This window comes from Saccopteryx bilineata, chromosome 2, assembly GCF_036850765.1.
Source record: "Saccopteryx bilineata isolate mSacBil1 chromosome 2, mSacBil1_pri_phased_curated, whole genome shotgun sequence".
NCBI classification, from domain to species: Eukaryota; Metazoa; Chordata; class Mammalia; order Chiroptera; family Emballonuridae; genus Saccopteryx; species Saccopteryx bilineata.
Window position 1 is genome coordinate 3,947,218 of NC_089491.1, and position 23,999 is coordinate 3,971,216.

At 55.2% G+C, this 23,999-nt stretch overlaps 1 protein-coding gene and 1 non-coding gene across 6 annotated transcripts in view; one reads left to right on the plus strand and one right to left on the minus strand.

The window, feature by feature from the left end:
* Positions 1-23,999, plus strand: part of AK8 (adenylate kinase 8) — a 121,777-nt gene that overhangs the window by 24,057 nt on the left and 73,721 nt on the right. For all 5 annotated transcript variants that reach the window (XM_066254615.1, XM_066254617.1, XM_066254616.1 and 2 more), the window contains 4 exons: positions 11,223-11,304; positions 12,478-12,549; positions 12,638-12,838; positions 16,152-16,283. In XM_066254615.1, coding sequence (XP_066110712.1) covers positions 11,223-11,304; positions 12,478-12,549; positions 12,638-12,838; positions 16,152-16,283 — 487 coding nt within the window. The remainder of the gene's footprint in view (positions 1-11,222; positions 11,305-12,477; positions 12,550-12,637; positions 12,839-16,151; positions 16,284-23,999) is intronic.
* LOC136327845 (U6 spliceosomal RNA) lies at positions 17,719-17,825 on the minus strand. Its single transcript, XR_010729906.1, has one exon. It is a non-coding gene; the product is annotated as a U6 spliceosomal RNA (small nuclear RNA).

Below are 23,999 nucleotides of genomic sequence, written 5' to 3' on the forward strand. Positions count from 1 at the left end.
TATCGTCACTGGAGGGACCACTTTTAAAAATGAACAAACTTATTTCTTGGCTGCAGTCTGTTCCCATGGCTCACCCGGAAGGTGCCCAAGCCCCCCTGTACTTCTGTCCCCAGCTGCCTGGTCCCAGAGCCTCCGCCCAGCACAGTTAACTGGTGGTAACACATCCTGCTGAACTCACTCTATGCACAGGGAAGCCTCTGTCTCTCTACAGCCTGTCCTTGTCCCCCCTCCAGTGTAGGGGGCGCCCACCGCTTCCCTTCCCTCCCAGCACCGTGAAGTCCCGGGCGGGCGGCACCGTGAAGTCCGGGGCGGACGGTGTGTGTGGGGGTGTTCTGTGTAGGGAGCACCCACCGCTTCCCTTCCCTCCTGGCACGGTGAAGTCCCGGGCGGTGTGTGTGGGGGTGTTCTGTGTAGGGAGCGCCCACCGCTTCCCTTCCCTCCTGGCACGGTGAAGTCCCGGGCGGTGTGGGGGATGTTCTGCCCGCAGCCTCCGCCTCTCCTCCCGCCTCTGCGCTCACTGCCTCTGGGCCTCCTGCCGCTCCGCTGGCCCCGGCCCCACTCGGGGCTTCTGTGCTGTGTGGTGGACAGACCCCGGGAGGGGGGTGCCCGTGGTTCCCCTGCTCCTGGGGTCCATGCCTGGTGGACCTCCCCACCCCTTGAGTGGGGGCAGGACCAATAGAAGAGGGCAAAGGTGATGAGGTGCCACTCTCCTGATGACAGCACAGGATGCCAGTGTCCGCCCCTGCAGAGCAGAGGGCGCCTGTCTCCTCGGGGCCTGAGGAGGGAGCCCCACACTGGAGAAGGCCGCACGGGCGGGTCCCCCGCGGGAGAGAGCGGAGCCGCAGTCACGCGCCAGCTCAGTCTGGCCTGCAGAGGGGAGTGCAGCCCAGTGGCCGACCGGGATGGCTGCCGGTGAGACCCCGAGCCGAGAGCAGAGCGCGGCACAGCTGCCCAGACTCCGTCCTCAAGCGTGTTGTGTTAAGTCGCTAAGACTGAGACAGTTTGTGGAGGGCAGAGGGGCCTGCTCTCGGCACTGCCTGGGGAACCCCGCCTGTACCTGGGCAGCTGCTGCCCGATCCTCGGTCTAGGTGAGAGTCACTTTTTTTTTTTTTTTTTTGTATTTTTCTGAAGTTGGAAACAGGGAGGCAGTCAGACAGACTCCCGCATGCGCCTGACCGGGATCCACCCAGCATGTCCACCAGGGGGTGATGCTCTGCCCATCTGGGACATTGCTCTGTCACAACCAGAGCCATTCTAGTGCCTGAGGCAGAGGCCACAGAGCCATCCCCAGCGCCCGGGCCAACTTTGCTCCAATGGAGCCTTGGCTGCAGGAGGGGAAGAGAGAAATAGAGAGATAGGAGAGGAGGGAGGGTAGAGAAGCAGATGGGCTTCTCCTTTGTGTCCTGGCCGGGAATCGAACCTGGGACTTCCACAAGCCGGCCAATGCTCTACCACTGAGCTAACTGGCCAAGGTGGTAAGAGTCACTTCTTAAGGCAGCTGCCTGCCTGACCTGGCTTGGCACTAGGTGAGGCGGGGCTTCCTGTCACCTGGGGTCACGGCCTCCCCACTTCTGCTCTGCACTTGAACTTCCACAGCTGTCCTTAGGAATGTGAGTTCTGGGAGGGTGGTGACCCCATCTGTCCCATTCTGCAGAACCCCCCAGGAACTCACACGGTACCTGGCACAGACTCCAAGCTCGGGACATACTAACAAAACGAATGACTGCATGCCCTCAGATAAGTCCCCGTTCTGCCCCGCGGGACAGTGAGGTCCTGCCCTGGCCTGCTGTTGGCCCAGGGCATGTGTTGGGCAGGCGGATATCTGGTGAAGAGGAAGAGGAGAAGCGTTTCGGTGGTGGACACCCTCCTCCCCAGCTGTGGGGAGGAGCAAAGGCATGGGCCCAGCTATGAAGGCTTGTCAGACGGTGGGAGTCTTATTCCCACGAAAAGGCAGACGCCCCCATGCAGCAGGAATGTGATTCATGGGGGCGGCAGATGGCTTGTGTCCACCTTCACTGGTTTGAGCTGTCCCCTGAATTTCTGGGCTGGTGACAGAGTTAGGGGGCAGGCAGAGGGACCCGTGGGGAGAGGGGCTTGGACCTCGCAGCACCCGGTAACTCAGGCCATGCGGGCTCCAGGGTCTGCAGGGCCCCTGAGGGCTGCTCGCTCTCCCAATGAGACGATGGGACGAGATGGCCCAGCCGAGAGCTTCGAGAGCTTTGCAGTGGGCCTGGCCCCGAGGGCCGCTTGGGCAGGGGGAAGGAGCTTTCCTCACGCACGAGGAGTGGGAGGAGCAGCCAGGGTCCCTTTCCTAAGGGACACAATCCCCCTCCTGAGCGGAAGAAAGGGTGCATCATTCAGTGCAAGGCTTTGTGCCACTGAACTTTGACCTCCCCCCCAAACTCCTAGTCAGGCAGGTCTGACCACACCTGATGCAGGGTCACACCCCTGGCCCCCAACTGACAGTGCGGGGGTGGGTTCCTTTATTGCACATCAAAGGCAAACTTACACTCTGTGTTCTCAAGTTCACTTGTATCTCACGTAGTGTCACAGAGACGCTGCCGTCCTGCCCGACGGAGGAGGAGACCGGGTCGCACGCTGTCCTCCGCTCTCAGGTTTACCTGGCAGGTCCCTAGAGCCTTTCTTCCCGGCGTTTCTCCTCCCCGGCCGCAGACTTACTCTGGCCCGCGCAGACTGGAAGTCGGGGTCTCCGGAGGAGGTGGGGCGTGCGCAAGACCGTGCAGGACCCGCTCCGGGCCACCACGCGCCGGCTGCTCGCTCTCTTTGTCCTTGGCCGTCTCTGGGCCGGCGTTCATCACCGGCTTTCATCCACGGGCAGGAGGAACACGGGATTTCCTGCCATTGTTCTGACACTCACGGGTTTATAGATGTCCCTGGCAGCCTCTGAGGGGAGCGGTTTTATTGATCAACAGCTCTGCGGAGGCCCGAAGCTGTGTGTTTCTCTAATGCAGACGCAGTTAGGGTTGCAGGGCACCGGAGGGGAGGTCTGAGCCCACTCAGGACACTGCTGGCCTGCGCCAGGGCGTGGCAGGGGACCCGCGGCCTGGCTGGGTGTGGGGCGGCGCCCAGTGAGCACCCCCGCGTGGGTTCCTCGCTTGTGGGTGTTGCCGGACCCTGCTGCGGTCCAGGCCACGGGCTAGTGAGTTGGCCCTTGGGTGCAGAGTCACGATATGTCTCTTAGTCCCTCTCACTGCTGTTGGGAGAGAAAAGTAGATGGTGGAGATGCAGGACAGAGCCTGACGTCTGAGCAGCAGAGGGGCCCAGCGAGCACTGTGCTGCGAAGGCGGGAGGACTGGGCGGCGCGGCCCCGCGGCCCGAGTGCTGACCCGGGGGAGTGGGGGCTGCCCCCGGGAGCCGGGCGCCTCGCAGGGGGCAGCTGTCCCTGCGCCCCACGGGCAAGCTCCAGCGTCACTGTCAGTCAGCCGCCCACAGCTGACGAGTGGGGACCTGGGTCCCCTGCTGGCTCGGTACCGGCAGTCAGTGGGACCTGAAAGGGTTGAGACGAAAATAGATGACCTTTAGCTGTCACCTGTGACATGTTAACTACCCCAACTTTCAGTACAAATAACCCAACAACTTATAGTGTTCATTATAAATAAGTATCGGTTGGAATATAAATGTGTATTTTATTGGTTTGGCATGCCTTTTTTTTTTTTTTCTAATTAAGACACCAAATTCACTAGCGTCTGTGCTGGTGAGTTTTCCTCTGAAGACACGCGAGACCCCCTCACGTTCCCCTTTGCCACAGTTGGTGAGGTTGGATTTTTCCTGGAGCAACAGAATGGGGTCTGGCCTCTGGAAGTGGCGGAGAGGGGGACGGGCAGTGACCACGTGAGGCAGCTCCCACGGGGGGGGGGGAGACGGCGGGACAGCTGCTCCTCCTGAGGGGTGGCCCAGGGCGTCCACCAAACCGTCGTCCACTTCTTAGGGGCCCGAGGTGCCGGCTTTGCAAAGCCACCCCTTTGGGTCTCAGCCTTCTCCGTCCTGTGGGAGTGACAACGCCCTTCCAGTGGTTCCGGGAAGGAGAAAGGACCTGAGGTCTGAGGGGCCCACGTCTGACACACTGTTGTCACGTTCGTCATCGGCGAGCTCAGCAGTCGGCTCAGTGGTTTTCTCGCGGGTGGGCCCACTGTCCCCACCTTACGGAGGAGGACCCCGAAACGTGGGGTGGGGTAATTTGGGATGACGAGGCGCCGAGGTTAGAGCTGAGATGTGGACTGAGTCACAACTCTGTCCATGGCCAGCGCTCTCTCTGCCCCAGGGCCCAGACGGAGAGGCATGGGGGACCCAGGGTGAGAGGGACGGAGCCGGGAGCCGGGAGCCGGGAGCCGGGCTGGCTGCCTGGGTTGTGAGCTGTGCCTGGATCCGCGGTTTGGGAACAAGGAACCAGGTCTGAGCCGCTGTTTGGGGTCTGTGGACCAGGGACACTGCAGCCTCTGAGAGTGCCTGACTGCAGGCGTACTGGGGGTCCCCCGAGCGGCTGTGTTACTTGTCAGCCAGACCTCGGGCCTCCCCTGCGTCACCTGACTCCCCCAGGGTCTCCCCTTGTTCTCGTGATTTTAGGGAGCTGGCAGAGCAGGGGCATCAGGCCAGGTGTTGTAATGTCCAAAGACCCTCAGAGGCAGGACAGCCACTCTCCCTGGTCGATGCCTCCTTTTCCTGCACACTTACCCACAGCGCACCTGTTTATGCTCACCGTGTCCGCATAAGACCGTAAATCTTACGGTTCCCCTGCATAGGAGCCACGCGGGCCAACCCTCTCATTTCACAGATGGAGTCCAGGGCCTTCTTCCTCCAACGGCCACTTGCGGGAAGAGTGGGTAAGCCAGGGCTGGGGGTTGTTGGCTAAGTAAATGGGAGACAGTTCATCCCCCCCAGACGCCTCTGCGCTCTCCAGTATGGAAGCCCAGGTACTGCAGGCGGTGGTGGATCAATGCCCCGATGGATTAATGAGTGGAAGGGGGAGGAGCGGGTAAACGGAGGGGTCCCAGGTCTCCCTAGTGCAGCTCTTATGCCACGGCAGCAGCACGACTGTTGTTCCCAAGGCCGGCAGGCCCCGTGGCTCTTGCTGTGGTTTCATGGGGGAGGCCTCCGCCGGGAAACAGCCAATGGCTGAACTCACCGGAGTGGATCAACTCATAGTTGCTTCTCGTAGGTGCCTTGACCTGGCAAGCCTGGGGTTTCAGATCAACTACCTCAGCGTTGCAGGTCGATGCTCTACCCACTGCGCCACTACAGGTCAGGCCCAAGAGATTACCTTTAAAAATGAGTTCTTGGGCCCTGGCCGGTTGGCTCAGTGGTAGAGCGTCGGCCTGGCGTGCAGGAGTCCCGGGTTTGATTCCCGGCCAGGGCACACAGGAGAAGCGCCCATCTGCTTCTCCACCCCTCCCCCTCTCCTTCCTCTCTGTCTCTCTCTTCCCCTCCTGCAGCCAAGGCTCCACTGGAGCAGGGTTGGCCCGGGCGCTGAGGATGGCTCTGTGGCCTCTGCCTCAGGCGCTAGAATGGCTCTGGTTGCAACAGAGCGATGCCCCAGATGAGCAGAGCATCGCCCCCTGCTGGGCGTGCCAGGTGGATCCCAGTTGGGCACATGTGGGAGTCTGTCAGACTGCCTCCCCGTTTCTGGCTTGGAAAAATACAAAAAAAAAAAAAAAAAAAGAGTTCTTGCCTGACCAGATGGTGGACAGAGGCGGACTTAACGGCAGGTGCACCAGGCATGCACCCCGGACCCCAACTTCTGAAGGGCCCCGCAAAACCCCAACTTTACGCTTTTTTTTCTGATGTAAGGGGCCCAATATTTTCTTTTGTACCCAGGGCCTCAATCAACCTTAATCCGCCTCTGGTGGTGGAACAGTGGATAGAGTGTTGGACTGGGATACGGAGGACCCAGGTTCAAAACCCTGAGGTCATCAGCTTGAGCGTGGGGTTACTGGCTTGAGCATGGGCTCATAGACATGACCCCATGGTCACTGGCTTGAGCCCAAAGGTCGCTGGCTTGAGCAAGGGGTCACTCGGTCTGCTGTAGCCCCCCAGTCAAGGCACATATGAGAAAGCAATCGATGAACAACTAAGGAACCACAGCAAAGAATTGATGCTTCTCATCTCTCTCCTTTCCTGCCTGTTTGTCCCTATCTGTCCCTCTCTCTGTCTCCCTCGCTTAAAAAAAAATGTTGCTAGTCATCAGGATACAGATGGCCCTTGAACTACATGGTTTGAACTGCTCGGGTCCACTTCTGTGAGGGTGTTTTTCAATAACTGTGCAGGTGGCCCTCCATATCTCTGGTTTTTGCATCCATGGATTCTACCAACTGCGGGCAGAACACAGCGTTTTCACTCCATGACTGGGAGTTTGTGTCTTCAGAGGGTCAACAGCACGCATTGTTATATAAGGGACTTGGGTGTTGGTGTCCACAGGGTCCTGCCGCCAGGGTGGGCCCCGCAGATACCAAGGGACGGCTGAGGACATGGCCACGTGCCAAGCTTGATCTTTTAAGATGCATTTCTCTTCTGGCTTATAACAGATCTTCTTTTTCCTCTTTTGTATGTTGTGAAACCATGTAACATTTTATTATAAAAAGGGCCACGATGCACCAGTGACTCTTCCCCGGTTCTGACTTGGAGCTGAGTGAATCTGATTCATTGAATCCAAACCCTCAGCCTAGGCAGCCTCCTTGGAGCCGGGAGGAGTCGGTATTCGGCCCCGGAGAACGCCTCTGGAGCCTGCGTTTGGAGCTGGGAGCTGGCCGGGGGGGTAGGGGGGGGCGGGGGGGGCAGGGAAACCCAGGGGAGCCCCGCTCTCTGGTCTTTGGAGGGGAGGGGAGGAGATGAGGAGCGATGCATCAAAAAGGCAGAGGACCCAGAGGGCAAGAGTCTTACCACGTGCAATGGCTAATTGCGCTTTAATAGCAGTCAGGAGGGCAGGGAAGGCTCGCGTTCACAGAGAGCTGCGCAGCCCGCGCCGCGTCAGGCCGCGCTCTGCCGGCCTCGCCACGTCCCCAGGCTGGCTGGCTGCCTTCCTTTCCCTTTTTTCTCATCGGTGACATCTGCTCGGTGCTTGTCCCTCCTGTGATCCCATACCCCTCGCAGCTGTGCAGACCTCCAGCTCCGCGCTGGTGCACGGGGTGCCCTGAGCAGACGGCCTTTTTGATGTGTGATAAAACAGAACCAAGCCACGGGGGTACGGCGGGCGCCGGCATCAGAATATCAATTAACCTGCTCGGAACAAAGCCCCGCTCTGGCGTGGGCGAGACGCCTCACTGCAGTGTCAGAGAGATGGGCAGTCTATTCTAATGAGGCGTGGGCTGACGCCTCCACTCCTGCCCCTGCCCCCCTCCCCCCCCCGCACGGCTAGCATAGCAAGGGCCCGTCGTGGCGGTGGTCAGTGGCTGTTACCGATTTATAACTTCTTGCTTTGCTGGACTTTGCAGCCATGAACTTACTCTCAGCCAAAATGGCTGTTTCCCTCGAAAGGACAGTCCATCTTGCAACTGGGCAGTGGCAGGACCCTCTGTAATTGCAGGAGCTCTGGGAAAGACCTCCCGGCACAAAGCCCGGGGCTCCCACCCCGAGGAGGCAGCGCCTCGGTCACCGTGCCCCTGCTTTCCAGGTGGACCCACCTGGGCCGGTGCAGGGACAAAGGGTCCCCGTGGCTGTCGTCCCCACAGAACATGGGGCTGCGCCAAGGGGGTGTGAGAGCTGCCCTCAGGGACCTCGTTTCTTAGCGTCTGGGGGACGGGACTGTCTTCCTGAGTCTGAAAGAGCACCCCGGACAGCTGGTGGCCTGGGATTCACTCCAGAGCCCCCGCCTTCCTGGTTTCTAAGCCTCAGATCCACTCCGGCGCCATGCGCCTGCGAGGCCCGGCTAATTAGGGAGATGTTCCTCATTTTGCTGCACTTTTCCTGTGTAATTGGAAGCCTGCTTTCTCCAGCGAGGAGTCGGTGAGAGCTGTTCCCCTCAATAGTTCTAAAAGCTTTGGACCACATACTGATATCAGCTGCAAATTTATGGGCGAGATGCTAATGATCGCTCCGCAATGCAATATTAAACGCCGAGGCCTGTCTCGGCGCTGAGTGTGGACAGAGCTCCCACCTTCTCCCAGCTTCAAAAAGTAGACTTGGAACACAGGCGGCAGCCTCCCATCCGGGAAGGGGCAGGTGGCGGGCTCCGAGCCCCTCCCCAACAATAAAGGAAGGAGACGGGTCCGAATGTAGCTGAAGTTCAGGAAAAGGGGCTCCCGGGCACCGCGGCTCCCAGCTCCCGCGGCGGCGCTCACATCTGTAGACGTTCGCTCGTTTTCAGAGCGGCAGCCCAGCGCCTGGCTGGGTCTATAACAAGGACTTGAGGGAGCAAAAGTCTGTTTAAAAAAAAAATTTTTTTTTTTTTTTTTTGCATTTCTGCTTCGTTAGTTCAGAAACCAGGGGTTCCGTGGCTGTGCGTTTTCCCTGCATAATTTAAGAAATTAATAAAGCACGCCTGGTTTTCCCAACACTCTTTACTCTTGTAGATTTGTTTCACTTAAAAAAAAAAACTGTCACTGGAGGCTGTTGGAACCTAAATATTTAAATTTTGAAGAAATGCAGGCTTTTTTCTGCGTTCCTTTTTTTTTTTTTTTTTTTAAGAAAGACATTTCTTGCCCCCGTCCACACACGGTGTTCTGTAAATCCTGTGTTGTGGGTTGTGAGTGACCTGGAGTCTGAGCTTACCCAGTCAGCCCATCCTCCGACCCTGATGGCAACCCAGCACTTACAACGACGGGGGGGGGGAGGGCTCTGTGGTTAGCGGGGGTCTATGTTAGAACCTCCTCCATCCAAGCCCCCTCACTGCAGGGCAGAGACCTGAAGCTATTTGTGGTTTTATTTCCCTCTTCTGAAGCTCTCCCTCATTTCCCCGGTTGTCAAGTTGAATGTATTAAACTGTGTGTGTGTGTGTGTGTGTGTGTGTGTGTGTGTGTGAACTTGACTCACGGGACTCAAAAAGACTTTAGATACTGTTAAATGTGAACATTGCTGAGGGACGTTAAAAAAACAAAACAACTTAAGCAAGTGGAAGATACTGTGTTGACGAGATACGGTAAAAATGCCGGTTCTTCATAAATGTATACATTTGATGTTCTCACAGAACACTGGTAGAGTTCCTGTTTTGGAACCTGACAAAATGTTTTTGCTGCTTTACTTGGAAGATAATTTTTTTTTCTTTTGGAAAAAAAGACAAAGGAGGAGGAATGTGTCCCATTAGATATAACAATACATTATAAAACAGCAACAATTTCGGTGGGGTGGGTATGATACAAGTGCCTACAGGTGGCAAGCGGCCAGAGCCAACACGTAGCGCGTCACCGAGCGGGGGACACGTAAGCTGTTGCACAGGAGAGGTTGGGACAGTTGTGGGCCACAAGGAAACAAGTCAGACCACAGCCTCACGTCCTTTTCAGAATAAAATGTGGCTCCTTTAAATATTTAAACATAGAAAGACGAAAAACCGTAAGAGGACACAATATAAGTGCAAGCAAATATTTATTAGCTTCTGCGGTGCAGAAAGCTTTTTTTACATACCCAGCTGACGCCAAAATCCGCTAGGGAGAATGCTGGCTGGTTTGGCCAGATGCGCGCACACATGCGGTAAAAGCAGCACCCTACACAAGCTAAAAGGCCAGAGACAAACCTGCGGGCGGAAGGTACTGGCCACCTCGTCATTCGCCTCCAGGGTTCTGTGGCAGTGTTTGCCAACACGGGTTTATGTTTTTACTATGTAAAGAGCTCTTGTAAATAAATAAAAGGATAAGATCCCCAGGGGAAAGCAGAGAGCCAGCACGAATAGGCATTTTTTCAGGAAAGAAAAAATTCAAATAGCCAATAAACATATGGGAACACGGCGGAGCCTCATTAACGATCAAAGGCATGCAGACAAAGCAGCAGTGCCAGGCCAGGCCGGGCAATGGCAGCAGCGTTCCCCTGCCAGGGCGCTGCCTGCTGCTGACAGCGGCCGCTGTCCGTGGGACGGCACACCCACAGAGCCCACTGGAGCCCCAGGGCCAGGCAGTTTCCTGGGGAGATGTGGCCAAGTCACAGAGAAAGGTGTCAGCTTTCAGCAGTTCACCTGGTGGCTCTGCCACGTGCATCAGGGTGTACATCCAGCATCCAGCCTGTTTTGTTTTGCATGTAACAGTCAGAAACCTCAGTGAGGCCAAGTGAGCAACAATGTTAACGTTGGCGGCAGCTGGGAAAACTCCTGGGGGAGGGCCGTTTAGGGAGGTGGGAAACATTCATGGCATGTTTTTGTCTACCAGAAAAACCTAGGCTACGCATAGCATTTATAGTGTGGGCCCCCCCACCCCCCAGGAAAAGAGGAGTCTGTGTGCGGAGGCTGGAAGGAGGTGTACCAGACAGTGCAGTGCTGGTTTGGGTCGGTGGCGGTGGCTTGGACCTCTCGTTTCAGTGTCTCAGTAGTTTCTGTACGGTGTGCAGTGGTTGTGTCTTCCTTTGACAACTGGACTTGGAGTTCCTGAGCTATCTGTACCCAGGAGGCCTGACGCCTGAGCGATGTCAGCCCTGCGTAGCCCGTGTGCTACAGAACGGGAACTTGAACTCAGGTCTCTCACTGCCGTATTCTCAAGAAAAGCGAGGTTTGGCTTGGACCTCGGGGGTTCCTGGTTCGGGACCCCGTATCTGAGAAACTGTCGTTAGGAAATTAAGATGTGGAAAGAGCTATCTGCATGACGATGTTCATCGCACGGCGTGATGTAGGACACTTAAAATGGCTAGCGGCCGAAGTGTTTCGGTGTGGGGTTAAGTAGTAGCTGTGGGCCGCTCACTTGGCGGGACGCCGCGTGGCCGTGAGGAGGCGTGGCGACAGCAGAGCACGCTGCGGAGGCTCTCGTGTGTGCGCGACGGGAAACTCAGGACTTGAAATTCGTATGAGGTGGTCATAGTCCTCACAAAACTCGGAAGGCAACATAACAGGAGAGCAGTCAGTAGGCTGGGGGAGGGGGCTACCAGAAACATTTTCTTCTGTCTTAACAGTTCCAGTCTTTCTATAAAGCGATCACATTCCTTTATTCCAAAAAATCAAAAAAAAAGGAAAGAAAGAAAGAAAGGAAGGGAGGGAGGAAGGGAGGGAGGGAGGGAGGGAGGAAGGAAAGGAGGGAGGGAGGGAGGGAGGGAGGAAGGAAGGAAATAGACAAGCACCTTTTCAAATTCTCTGCCAGGGCTGGATTCTGGACGGCATCCCTGAAACTCGTGTGCAGGCGCTGATGATCCAGACCCTGGGGATCGCCCCCAGACACGTCAGTGAGTAGCCCCTGCGGGGCCAGTGCCGGAGTGCCAGGGAGCGCCCGCTCTGAGTCCGCCCCCCAGTGCCCACCAGAGTGCCAGGGAGCGCCCGCTCTGAGTCCGCCCCCCAGTGCCCACCAGAGTGCCAGGGAGTACCCGCTCTGAGTCCGCCCCCCAGCGCCCGCCGGCGTGCCAGGGAGCGCCCGCTCTGAGTCCGCCCCCCAGTGCCCACCAGAGTGCCAGGGAGCACCCGCTCTGAGTCCGCCCCCCAGCGCCCGCCGGCGTGCCAGGGAGCGCCCGCTCTGAGTCCGCCCCCCAGTGCCCACCGGAGTGCCAGGGAGCGCCCGCTCTGAGTCCGCCCCCCAGTGCCCACCGGAGTGCCAGGGAGCGCCTGCTCTGAGCCCGCCCCCCAGCGCCCGCCGGCGTGCCAGGGAGCGCCCGCTCTGAGTCCGCCCCCCAGCGCCCGCCGGCGTGCCAGGGAGCGCCTGCTCTGAGCCCGCCCCCCAGCGCCCGCCGGCGTGCCAGGGAGCGCCCGCTCTGAGTCCGCCCCCCAGCGCCCACCGGAGTGCCAGGGAGCGCCTGCTCTGAGCCCGCCCCCCAGTGCCCGCCGGAGTGCCAGGGAGCGCCCGCTCTGAGTCCGCCCCCCAGTGCCCACCGGAGTGCCAGGGAGCGCCTGCTCTGAGTCCGCCCCCAGTGCCCGCCGGAGTGCCAGGGAGCGCCTGCTCTGAGCCCGCCCCCCAGTGCCCGCCGGAGTGCCAGGGAGCGCCCGCTCTGAGTCCGCCCCCCAGTGCCCACCGGCAGCCCGGGGACCGTGCAGGACAGGAGAACCTAATGCATTTCAGGGCTTGTTCTTGAAAAAGCGGGGTTCTATCTTGACGCTGGCGATTCCTTGTTCCAGGAATCCCACATCTGAGGAGCTCTCCTTAGGAATAACCTGCAATGGGGCAGTAGCGTGGGGCACGGAGATGTTCCTCACGGTGCCGTTTACGACCGTGAGCACTGTCAGCAGCCGAAAGGGCATGTGTGTGCCCGTCCTTGGTCCTGAGCTCCATCCGAGGGGTCGGTGCTGAGAAGACCTCTCGGGTGGGGACGGTGCTGGTATTCATGTCATTATATAGCGAGAGATGTCCGACAGGCTGCAGGTCCCTGAGACCCGCTGCTTGACTCGCCCGGTCTCTGTCCTCCACCCAGTCGTGCTGACGGCTCCTGACACGGTCCTGATCGAGAGGAACGTGGGGAAGAGGGTCGACCCGCAGACCGGAGGTACGGCCTCGCCCCCTCACCCCCCCACCCCGGTTGCTTCGCCATCCTCAGCCTGAGCGGGGACCTGACTGCGCCCTCTGTCCTGCAGAGATCTATCACACCACCTTTGACTGGCCGCCCGAGCCCGAAATCCAGAACCGGCTGAGGGCGCCGGCGGGCATCTCGGAGCCGGAGACGGCGCGGAGGCTGCTGGAGCACCACCGGAACATCGTCGGGGTCCTCCCCTCCTTCCCCAAGGTCCTGAAGGTCCTCAGCGCCGACCAGCCGTGCGTGGACGTCTTCTACCAGGGTGAGCACGGCAGGCGGTAGGTTTGCCGTGCGCTGCGGCCTTCCTCGTCCGAAGGTCACTGACTCTGGCCGTGCCCAGCGTCCGGGATGTGCTTGTCATAGCCAAGTCGTAGGTTCCCTACGGGACGGGGCCCCTGGGAGTGCCCGGCTCGGAGGCCCTGGGCCGACACGCTCCGCTCCGTACGAACAGCTGATCTGACAGTGGGGGTGGGACGAGGAGAGGCTGGGACAGGCTGGGAGGGACAGGACAGCAAGTTTTATCTTCAGGGTGAAGGAGAAGGAAGAGAAATGCTGTAAAAACTAAAACTACAGCAACAAAATCCCACCCCCACCACAAAGAGCGGAAAACTGCAGTGCAGCTCAGGTGCCAGGGGTCCATTTAAAGACCGCCTGGAGCGGGCATGTGTGTGGGGTGGGACGACAGGTGAGTTCTGAGTCTTTGGAGCCAGTGGCCTGTGTTCACCTCCCCACCACACACCCACCATGCTGCTTCTGCAACTCTCTTAACCACTCAGAGCCTCGGTTTTGCCATCCATACACTGGGACGCATGTCCAGCCTCCCCGCAGGCCTGGGAGGTGGTAGCACAGGCTCTGTGGTCACACTTCCGCAGAGAATAGGCTCAGGACCTCAGGACGCGTCAGACTTTAAGGCTCTCCTGATGATTCAACATGTCCAGAGGCTGGGGAAGTCAGAGTAATTCTGTCCCAAAGCAGCTTTTATTATTATTATTATTATTATTATTATTAAGAGAGAGGAGGGGAGGCAAAGAGACTCTTACACACACCTCGACCGGGATCCACCTGGCAAGCCCACTAGGGGGCGATGCTCTGCCCATCTGGGGCTGTTGTTCCATTGCTCAGCAACCCAGCTCTTCTTAGTGCTTGAAGTGGAGGCTGTGGAGCCATCCTCAGCACCCAGGGCCAACTCGCTCCAATCAAGCCACGGCTGTGGGAGGATCATAGAGAGATAGAGAAAAGGGGGGAGGGGTGGAGAAGCAGATGGTCGCTTCTCCTGTGTGCCCTGACTGGGAATCAAACCTGGGACATCCACATGCTGGGCTGATGCTCTACCACTGAGCCAACCAGTCGGGACCCAAAACAGCTTAATCAGAATTTCTAAAAGTCTTGCCAAGCTTCAGTTGTCTCCAAGTCTGGTTATCCCTTCTGTGGGGTGACAGGTAAATGACAAAGTAAAAATGCCCCTGGGTATTGAAGACACACGGTGGTTTACACAAGCTCCAGTGTAGTCTCTCAAACCCTTCAAGGGAAGCTTTGTCTGACAGGGGAGGGGGTTCTGAGCACCCCAGGCTGGCCCCCCACCAGCCCCCCGCCCATGGCTCATGGGAGCAGCTTTGCTTCACGGAGTGCCTGGACCTGGCACAGCTGACTCTCCGGGGCTCAGTCCCCCAATGGTCGGCGTCTAGAAACTGATGCTACTGTCAGAAACACCAGGTTTATGAGTGACCCGTCATTTCCCAGGGACTCTGCGTCTCTGCGGGGCCTTGAACAGCAAACACAGCATCTGAAGACAGCCAGCCACAGCCCGTATCTTCCCCCCATGGTCCAAACTCACACATTCATTACTTAATTAAATTTAAAAGTTCATGTGATCGTTTTTTAAAGAGTCCATGCCTGGAACTGTAAATAAAAATGCGAGTGTCTAAATATATTAATTATTATTAATTAATAATGCAGAGAGAGAAATTGAAAATTGGAATGCAAAATTCTGGTTTTTTGTTTTTGTTTTTTTTTAATCTCTCTGTAGCGCACCCAGCAACCACATATTTTTATAAAGAATAATTAGATGTTGAGACTGTCTGGGGGATCATTACTTCTAATTAACTTAGTTATTTCCTGCAAATTAAGCATGGTTTGTGAGCAGCCGCGTGGCCCGCAGTGTCTGTGAGTCTTCAGATGTGCTGGTCTGGGAGGGCCCGAGAGCGAGGACAGCCTGGCCCGGGCCGCCTCCCCCACGTTGTTCCCGCAGGTGGAGGGGCCCCCGTGGCAGTGGGCTTGGGAGAGTGGCCCGGCCCTGCCAACTCCCTGGGACTGTGGCCCCAAGCAGATCGGCTCGTGCGCCGGGGATGACGAGGTGGAGGACTCTCACAGAGTCGATCAACTCACGCCTTGTGCCTTCGGTTCTAAAACTGAGGGGAATGTGGTCTCTCCGATGAGCCTTCCGATTAAAAATACCCTCCAGGGATCTGAGAGGTCACAGTCGGCAGAATGAACGTGTTCTGCCCGTTCTCAGTCCTGTTCCCCTCCCCGCAGCAGGGGACATTGGCCCGGGGTGTGGCGGCCAGGGACGCTGCTCCAGTCCTACAGGGCCCCAGGCGGGCCCCACCACTGGGAACCCGCTGTCCCTGGGCTCGGGGGGGAGGGGCCGCGCTCCTGAGGCAGCACGTTGGCTTTGCTCCTTTCCCAGGGTGAATCCTCCTGCAGTAGGGGAGCTGTCACAGGGCCCACCCAAGGCCGACCCTGGACGCTGGGTGGCCTGGGTGCCCGGCAGGAGGCGAGGCTGGGTAAGGGAGACACTATCTGGTGTGGGCAGCGGGGGAGCGGCCGGACCTGAGCCTCAGCTGCAGGCAGCCCCCCCATCAGGTGCCGGGTGGCTGGCCTCCACCAGCCTGCTCAGCCTGCACTCACCCTCCCCGGGCTCCGGGCTCGGTGGGAGGCCTGGTTTGATGTTCGGCAGCTTTTCGCACCCAGGGTCCTGCTCTGCGCGGTCACTCAGTGTCGGAGGTGCTCCCCGTGTCCCCATGTCGTTGTTCCTCAAATGCCAGGGCCAGCACGGGCCGGCTGCCGGCTGCAGCTGCCCTCCCCCGCAGCCTGTTTGACGGCAGCTTCTCTGGAGACACTGAAACGTTGGTGTCGCCAGGAACGTGGCTGCAAATTATTCCCCACCAATTTCCAAGTCCTTCAGAAGTCCTGACGTGTCGGGCTCCCGCGTGGCCTGACGCGGTTATCAAAGCCGGCCTCTGCCACGGGAGACTGGCCTGGTGCTGGCCGCAGGTTAGAGGCTCAGCCGGGGTTCAGGTGGGGAACGTCCCGACCAGCAGCGCACATCTCATGTCCTGGGACCACTGCCCACAGCGCAGCCCACCCCCTTCAGCCAATTCCGGCCTGCTCGTCGCCTCCTCCGGCCTCGGTGCCCGGCGGGCCGAAGCCTAATCCCCTCCCTGCAGCCTCCACGCTCACTGGGCGGGCCAGAGCAGGAGGGTTTCCGTGGAGCCGTAAAGGGGAGGAACGACTGCTGAGAAGAGCGGTCTCCCTCCCGGGACCCGGGTTCATTATCCTCACATCCTCTCTTCCAGCCCTGACCTACGTCCAGACCAGACTCCGGTCCAACGCCCCGTTCACCCCGAGGGTGCTGCTTTGCGGGCCCATGGGCAGCGGGAAGAGCCTGCAGGCCGCCCTCCTGGCCCAGAAATACGGCCTCGTCAACGGTGAGTGGCTGCCCCCCTGCTTCCCGGCCTCCCCGCCGCTGGCCACCCCGAGCCCCCCGGTTTATGGGGGTGGCCAGGAGGAAACCATTGGCGCTCCTCCTTCTTGCTCCCTGCTCTGAACAATTTTCAGTGTCCATCTTTGCAGGGATAAGGTTTTCTCCTCCCAAAGAATAATGCCGCGACCACATTAACCAGTGAAGTCCGGCCCGCAGCCCGCAGCGCGGGGACAGTTCCCTGTCCTTCTAGGCCCTGTGCCACAGGGGTTTCTGGGCTCTGCCCCAGGGGTGCTGCTGCCTCCTCGCCTCGAAGCCGCAGCCCCTGCGCCTTCCTCTGGCTGTTGTTTATCCCCCATCGCCTGGCTCCCCAGCCCAGGGCAGCGTGTTTACAGGCAAACCATTTCTAAACCTGAGAAAGACTTCTCGCTCCACAGTTTCCATAAATATTTCACCAGGAGGAGAAGAAATATTGAAATCAGTTCTCCAGGTCTTTCCTGGGTCGGTCCTGGCGGTCCTGGCAGCCAGCCAGCCTTCAGCAGGAAGAAGGCTGGGGAGGGAGATGGAGCAGGGCAGACCCCGCACAGCTGGAGGGGGGAGGGCGTGCCCCCCAATGTTTCGTCAGCCTGAATGAGACCCACACCCCCAAATTATACACGCACACCATACCAATATATACGTATGCACACACACACACACACGCACAAATAGATGTGTACCACCCCAGAAGGGTCAAATTTGGAATAAAAAATGCTTTCCCGTTAAGTTACGTCTCCTACAACTTAAAATTCCAAAGCCACTGAGACTAGCCTGGGAACTAATGACAAAAAATCGTACCCACAACATGAAGACAGAAAACTGAGCAGTTATTCTGAGGAGTGGATAAAAACGTGAATAGTAGTAATATTTGTAGTTTACTAAAATTTCTTGATACTCATATTCTGATTTGATTAGTGTGGGGAAATAGTCTGGACCCTTTTGGATTAAAAAATGCGTTTGCTGGTGTATTTTTTTTAACCATTATTCAGATATCTTTCTCTCCCTTTGCTCCCCACCCCACCCCCTAACCTCCACCATCAAGAGTTTTATGGGACTAAGTTCCCAGCCGGGCGGTGGCGGCTTCCCTGTCGGGAGCGAGCAGCGAGCCTGTGGCCACAGCACACATGTGTTTGAGTACTGCCATTCCTGTGACGTGGAGGGATGTGGGGGGGGTCTTCATGGCAGAGGGAGGGTCTGACTGCACCCCAGCAGCACCTTACAGCAACGCCTGGCTTTATTTATTTATTTTTAATTTTTATTAATTTTAATGGGGTGACATCAATAAATCAGGGTACATATGTTCAAAGAAAACATGTCCAGGTTATCTTGTCATTCAGTTATGTTGCATTCCCATCACCCAAAGTCAGATTGTTCTCCGTCACCTTCTATCTAGTTTTCTTTGTAAAAATATGGAACATTTCACGAATTTGCGTGTCATCCTTGCGCAAGGGCCATGCTAATCTTCTCTGTATCATTCCAATTTTAGTATATGTGCTGCCAAAGCAAGCACGTCTGGCTTTATTTAAATAACTGTTACCGGTTGGCTCAGTGGTAGAGCGTTAGCCTGGCGTGCAGGAGTCCCAAGTTCGATTCCCTGCCAGGGCACACAGGAGAAGCGCCCATTTGCTTCTCCACCCCTCCCCCTCTCCTTCCTCTCTGTCTCTCTCTTCCCCTCCCGCAGCCAAGGCTCCATTGGAGCAAAGATGGCCCAGGCGCTGGGGATGGCTCTGTGGCCTCTGCCTCAGGCGCTAGAATGGCTCTGATTGCAGCAGAGCGAAGCCCCAAGATGGGCAGAGCATCACTCCCTGGTGGGCATGCCGGGTGGATCCCGGTCGGGCGCATGCAGGAGTCTGTCTGACTATCTCCCCGTTTCCAGCTTCAGAACAATACAATAAATAAATAAATAAATAAATAAATAAAATAAAAAATAAATAAATAACTTTTACCGTGTCCTGTTTTGTTTGTGCAGACACTCACCTTCAAGAAAGTTTTGTTAATTTTATTGTTCAGTAACAGTTTACATTCAGTGTTATTCTGTATTAGTTTCAGACATACGGAATAGGGTTTATAGCAGGGGTAGTCAACCTTTTTATACCTATCACCCACTTCTGTATCTTTTAGTAGTAAAATTTTCTAACCACCCACCGATTCCACAGTAATGGTGATTTATAAAGTAGGGAACTCACTTTACTTTATAAAATCTATAAAGCAGAGTTACAGCAAATTAAAGCATATAATAATAATTACTTACCAAGTACTTTATGTTGGATTTTCACTAAGTTTTACAGAATAAATCTTTATAAAACAACTTACTATAGTTACATCTATCTTTTTATTTATACTTTGGTTGCTCCGCTACCGCCCACCATGAAAGCTGGAACGCCCACTAGTGGGCGGTAGGGACCAGGTTGACTACCACTGGTTTAGAGGATCATGGAAGAAAAAGTAATTTTTCTTTTTTTTTTTTGTATTTTTCTGAAGTTGGAAATGGGGAGGCAGTCACTCAAACTCCTGCATGTGCCAGACCGGGATCTGCCCGGCATGCCCACCAGGGGGCAATGCTCTGCCCATCTGGGGCGTCGCTCTGTTGCAACCAGAGCCATTGTAGCGCCTGAGGCAGAGGCCACGGAGCCATCCTCAGCGCCCGGGCAAACTTTGCTCCAATGGAGCCTTAGTTGTGGGAGGGAAAGAGAGAGACAGAGAGGAAGGAGAAGGGGAGGGATGGAGAAGCAGATGGGCGCTTCTCCTGTGTGCCCTGGCCGGGAATCGAACCCGGGACTCCTGCACACCAGGCCGACGCTCTACCACTGAGCAAACTGGCCAGGGTGAAAAAGCAATTTTTAAGTTACATTGTTTCCAGCATATCAACCAGGCAGAAATGAAGTTACCAGGCTGGATTTTTCTGCAAATGGAAATAGACAAACTCATCAAGGTTTTTCCTTTGTAGTTAAGGAACCGTTCTGGGGGGCTCTTTTTGATAATTGAGCATTTGGAGACCAATTCAGAGAGTTCGCATTTCTCCAAAGTGTTCCTGATAAACACGAGACGACGTGAGCTTCCGGTACACCCGTCAGCGGGACCCACTGTTGACAGAGACAAGCAGGGCCCCGTCTGCCGTGGGGAAGGCTGCAGGGGCCTGTCTGCACACAGGGCTCTGGGGAGTGCGGCCCCCATGGCTGTCCCCAGGCCATGTCCCCATCTCCACATCTGTAAACCTCTCAGTCCTGAGAACACATCCCCAGACACACAATCCCGCATCCATGCCAACAAGGCCTGTTGAGAGCCTCCCAGGTGCAATCGATGAGAATATAAACGGGCACAACTGTTTGAAATAAAGGCCACTGTCAGTTAAGATGCTAACTGCGCAAATCCTTTTCCCAGTGATTTCACTCTGAGGATTTGATTTTACTGAAACACTCACTTATGCAACAATAGATGTGAAAAGGGCATGACAAGAAGCAGAGGCAGCCCCAAACTCCCTTTGTAAGAGCCTCAGTGAAGCTACAGTCAAGAAACCTCGGCCCTGGCCGGTTGGCTCAGCAGTAGAGCGTCGGCCTGGCGTGTAGAAGTCCCAAGTTCCCGGCCAGGGCACACAGGAGAAGCGCCCATCTGCTTCTCCCCCCCTCCCCCCTCCTTCCTATCTGTCTCTCTCTTCCCCTCCCGCAGCCAAGGCTCCATTGGAGCAAAGTTGGCCTGGGTTCTGAGGATGGCTCCATGGTCTCCACCTCAGGCACTAGACTGACTCCAGTTGCAACGGAGCAACACCCCAGATGGGCAGAGCATCGCCCCCTAGTGAGCATGCAGGGTGGATACCAGTCGGGCACATGCGGGAGTCTATTGTCTCTCTACCTTCCTGCTTCTCACTTTGGAAAAATACAAAAACAAAACGAACAAAAAAGAAACCTATAAAGTGACTACATGTCCATGAGGTATTGTTAAATGGTGGTGGGGAGGGGAGTATGTCGCCTGTCAGTCTTCAGGGGGTGGTCTCATTTCTGTTCAAGAAAGGATGCTGGTCTGTGCCCAGACAAAACCCGAAGGAACAGCCATGCATCAGACTGGTCATTCCTATAGAATGATTGATGTATCACATAGTTCTGAGTTACTTTTTCACGGTGAGTATGAGTTTTCTGACCAGAGACCACCGTGCAGTATTTTATTGAAGTATTACTATTACTCACTGAGTGCCTGCTGCAGGCAGTACGCTTCACTGGGGACGCAGAGAGGAACTCGAGGGTCCAGCGTGGCCCTGTCAGGCGGGGGCTCGGGGACTGAGCGGAGGGAGGTGTGGCCAATCCCAACATCGTTCCCGGCCTGACTGTGCCCAGAGCCTCGGCGTTTTGACCCTTCAGGAGGGAGGAGGCTGTTCCTGTATTTTCTTCATAGGACACAGCAGAGTGAGGTAGTTGTAGGCAGGGGTTTTAAACCATTCTTCCCTAATACAAGCAATGAACATTACTCATTTTCCTCTAGCCCAGTGGTAGTCAACCTGGTCCCTACTGCCCACTAGGGGGTGTTCCAGCTTTCATGGTGGGCAGTAGCAGAGCAACCAAAGTATAAATAAAAAGATAGATGTAACTATAGTAAGTTGTTTTATAAAGATTTATTCTGCCAAACTTAGCAAAAATCCGACATAAAGTACTTGGTAAGTGATTACATATTATTATATGCTTTAACTTGCTGTAACTCTGCCTTATAAATTTTATAAAGTAAAGTGAGTTCCCTACTTTATAGATCACCATTACTGTGGAACTGGTGGGCGGTTAGAAAGTGTTACTACTCAGAGAGATACAGAAGTGGGTGGTAGGTATAAAAAGGTTGACTGCCCCTGCTCTAGATGCTTCTCACAAAAGTTTAATGTGTCATGTCTTGTCATTCGGTTCAAAATAGTTTCTAACGCCCCTCGCGGTTTGTTTGCCCTCCCTACCCTTTAGACGTGTATCACTCCATTTCCAAACATTTGGGAAGTTTCCAGATTGGTTTTTGTTACTGATTTCTAGCTTCATTCTATTGTGATCAAAGCACGTACCTTATATGATTTCAATCCTTTTAAATGGGTTGACACTTTCTTTTTTATGGGCCAGCATGTGGTCTGTATTGGTGAATTCCACGTACACTTGAAAAGAATATGTACCCTGGTGGTGTTTATAGTGTTCTGTAAATGCTAACTAGGGTAAGATATTTGAGAGTGTTGTGTAAATCTTCTATGTCCTTCCTGATCTCTCTCTCTCTGTCTCTCTCTCTCTGTCTCTCTCTCTCTCTGTCTCTCTCTCTCTGTCTCTCTCTCTCTCTCTCGATTTCAGGTCCTGAGAAGCGTGCAGTGCATTAAAACCTGGGGCTCTAACTGGGGCTCTGCCTACTTCCCCGCCAGTCTTTGCCCTATGTAATTGAAGCTAGGTTATTAGGTGCATATACACTACTTAGAATTGTTATGTCTTCTTTTTTTCTTTTTAATTTTTTTAATTTTTTTTTTTTGTATTTTTCTGAAGCTGGAAACGGGGAGAGACAGTCAGACAGACTCCCGCATGCGCCCGACCGGGATCCACCCGGCACACCCACCAGGGGCGACGCTCTGCCCACCAGGGAACGATGCTCTGCCCCTCCGGGGCGTCGCTCTGCCGCGACCAGAGCCACTCTAGCGCCTGGGGCAGAGGCCAAGGAGCCATCCCCAGCGCCCGGGCCATCTTTGCTCCAATGGAGCCTTGGCTGCGGGAGGGGAAGAGAGAGACAGAGAGGAAGGGGGGGGGGGTGGAGAAGCAGATGGGCGCTTCTCCCGTGTGCCCTAGCCAGGAATAGAACCCGGGTCCCCCGCACGCCAGGCCGACGCTCTACCGCTGAGCCAACCGGCCAGGGCCTGTTTTGTCTTCTTGATGAAATGGCCCTTTTATTGTCAGGAACCATTCCTCTGCCTCCGTAAAGATGCTCGCTTCCTCGATGTCTGCTTTGATGTCAGGGTATAGCTAGTGTTTCTGACCGCTGTCTGCGTGGTGTGTCTCGGAACTGTTCTCTTTTAAACTATGTCTGCGCTTCTAAATATGCTCTGTAAGCAACACAGAGTTGGCTCTTGCTTTTTAAGAAACCCGGTCTCGACGTTGTTCTGCTGTTCTGTTTAGTCCATTTCCGTTTAAGTACTGTATCCCCCCCCCATGTACAAGACGCACCCTTTCTCAAAAAATGGGGTCTAAAAACTAGGTGCGTCTTATACAGTTGTAGGTTTTTTTTACTTGCATTTCCTGGGGTTTTTTGCGTGGATGAGAAGTTATATGAATTTTATGATGAATAAAACCTGAGTTCAATAACTTTATGTAATACTTTTTTTTTTTTTTCAAATTTTGAGCCCCCAAGCGAAGGTGCGTCTTATACATGGGAGCGTCTTGCACGTGGGGAACTACGGTCGTTTTACATGGTGGGCTGGAGTCTGCCTTCCTGGCTGGTGGTTTCCTGTTTGTGTTACCTGCTCCGTGTTCCTTCTTTCCCGTCAACTTCTGTATTGACCACTTTTTTAGTGACTCATCTGACTTCCCCTGTTGCCTGGTCAGCTTCATCACTTGGCTTCATTCTGTCCGTGGCTGTTTCTAGGGACTAAATATGCACCCTTTTCTTCTCACAGTCTATCCTGAGCTGCTATCACCCCCCCTCCCCCGTGTCACACAGTATCCTTCCAGCGGGGCCCTTCCTTTTACCAGCTCCAGGCGTCCTCACGTCACGTCACGTGTGTTCCTCGACACATTATGCGCTCTACAGTACATCGTAATTGTCTGCACTTTGTGTGGTCTCTCTCTCTCTCTCTCTCTTTTTTTTTTTAAGTCAAGAAATGCAGGGGAAGGAGGCTTTTATACACACCCACATGTCAACAGTCTTCACTCCTTTGTTTAGATCCAAGTTACCATCTGATATCATTTTCTTTCAGCCTAAAGAACCCCCTTTAACATTTCTTGTAGTGAGCGTCGGCTGGTGACAAACTCTCTCCGCTTTCATCTGTCTGGAAATGTCTTTGTTTGGCCTTCATTCTTGCAGGGTGTTTTTGCTGCGTATAGAAATCTATAGCTATGACAGGGTTTTTTTCTTCCTCTCAGCACTTTAAAGACGTCATTCCGTGGTCTGATGGCTTCCGTTGCTTCTGATGAGAACTCAGATTATTTTTATCATCGGTTCCCTGCAGATGAGCATCTTTCCCTCCACTTGGGGTGCTTTAGCTTTCGGGGATTTAACGATTATGTACTGAGGTGTAGTTTGCTTTGTATTTATTCTTCCTGGGTCTCAGAGGTTCTTGGATTTATGGGTTGATAATTTTCATTGAATTTTTAAATTCGGCCCTGGCCGGTTGGTTCAGTGGTAGAGCGTCGGCCTGGCGTGCAGGAGTCCTGGGTTGGATTCCCGGCCAGGGCACACAGGAGAAGCGCCCGTCTGCTTCTCTCCTCCTCTCCCTCTCCCCCTTCTCTCTCTCTCTTCCCTTCCTGCAGCCAGTGGCTTGATTGGTCCAAGCATCGGCCCCAGACAGGGGTTGCCGCCTGGTGGATCCCGACTGGGGTGCATGTGGGAGTCTCTTTATCTCCTGTCTTCTCACTTAAAAAAGCTTTTTTAAAATTCTTCTACCATTATTTTCTCAAATATTTTCATCTGCATCCCCCTTTTATTTCTGGAACTCCAATTACATGTATGTTAGACTGCGACATCCTCCTTT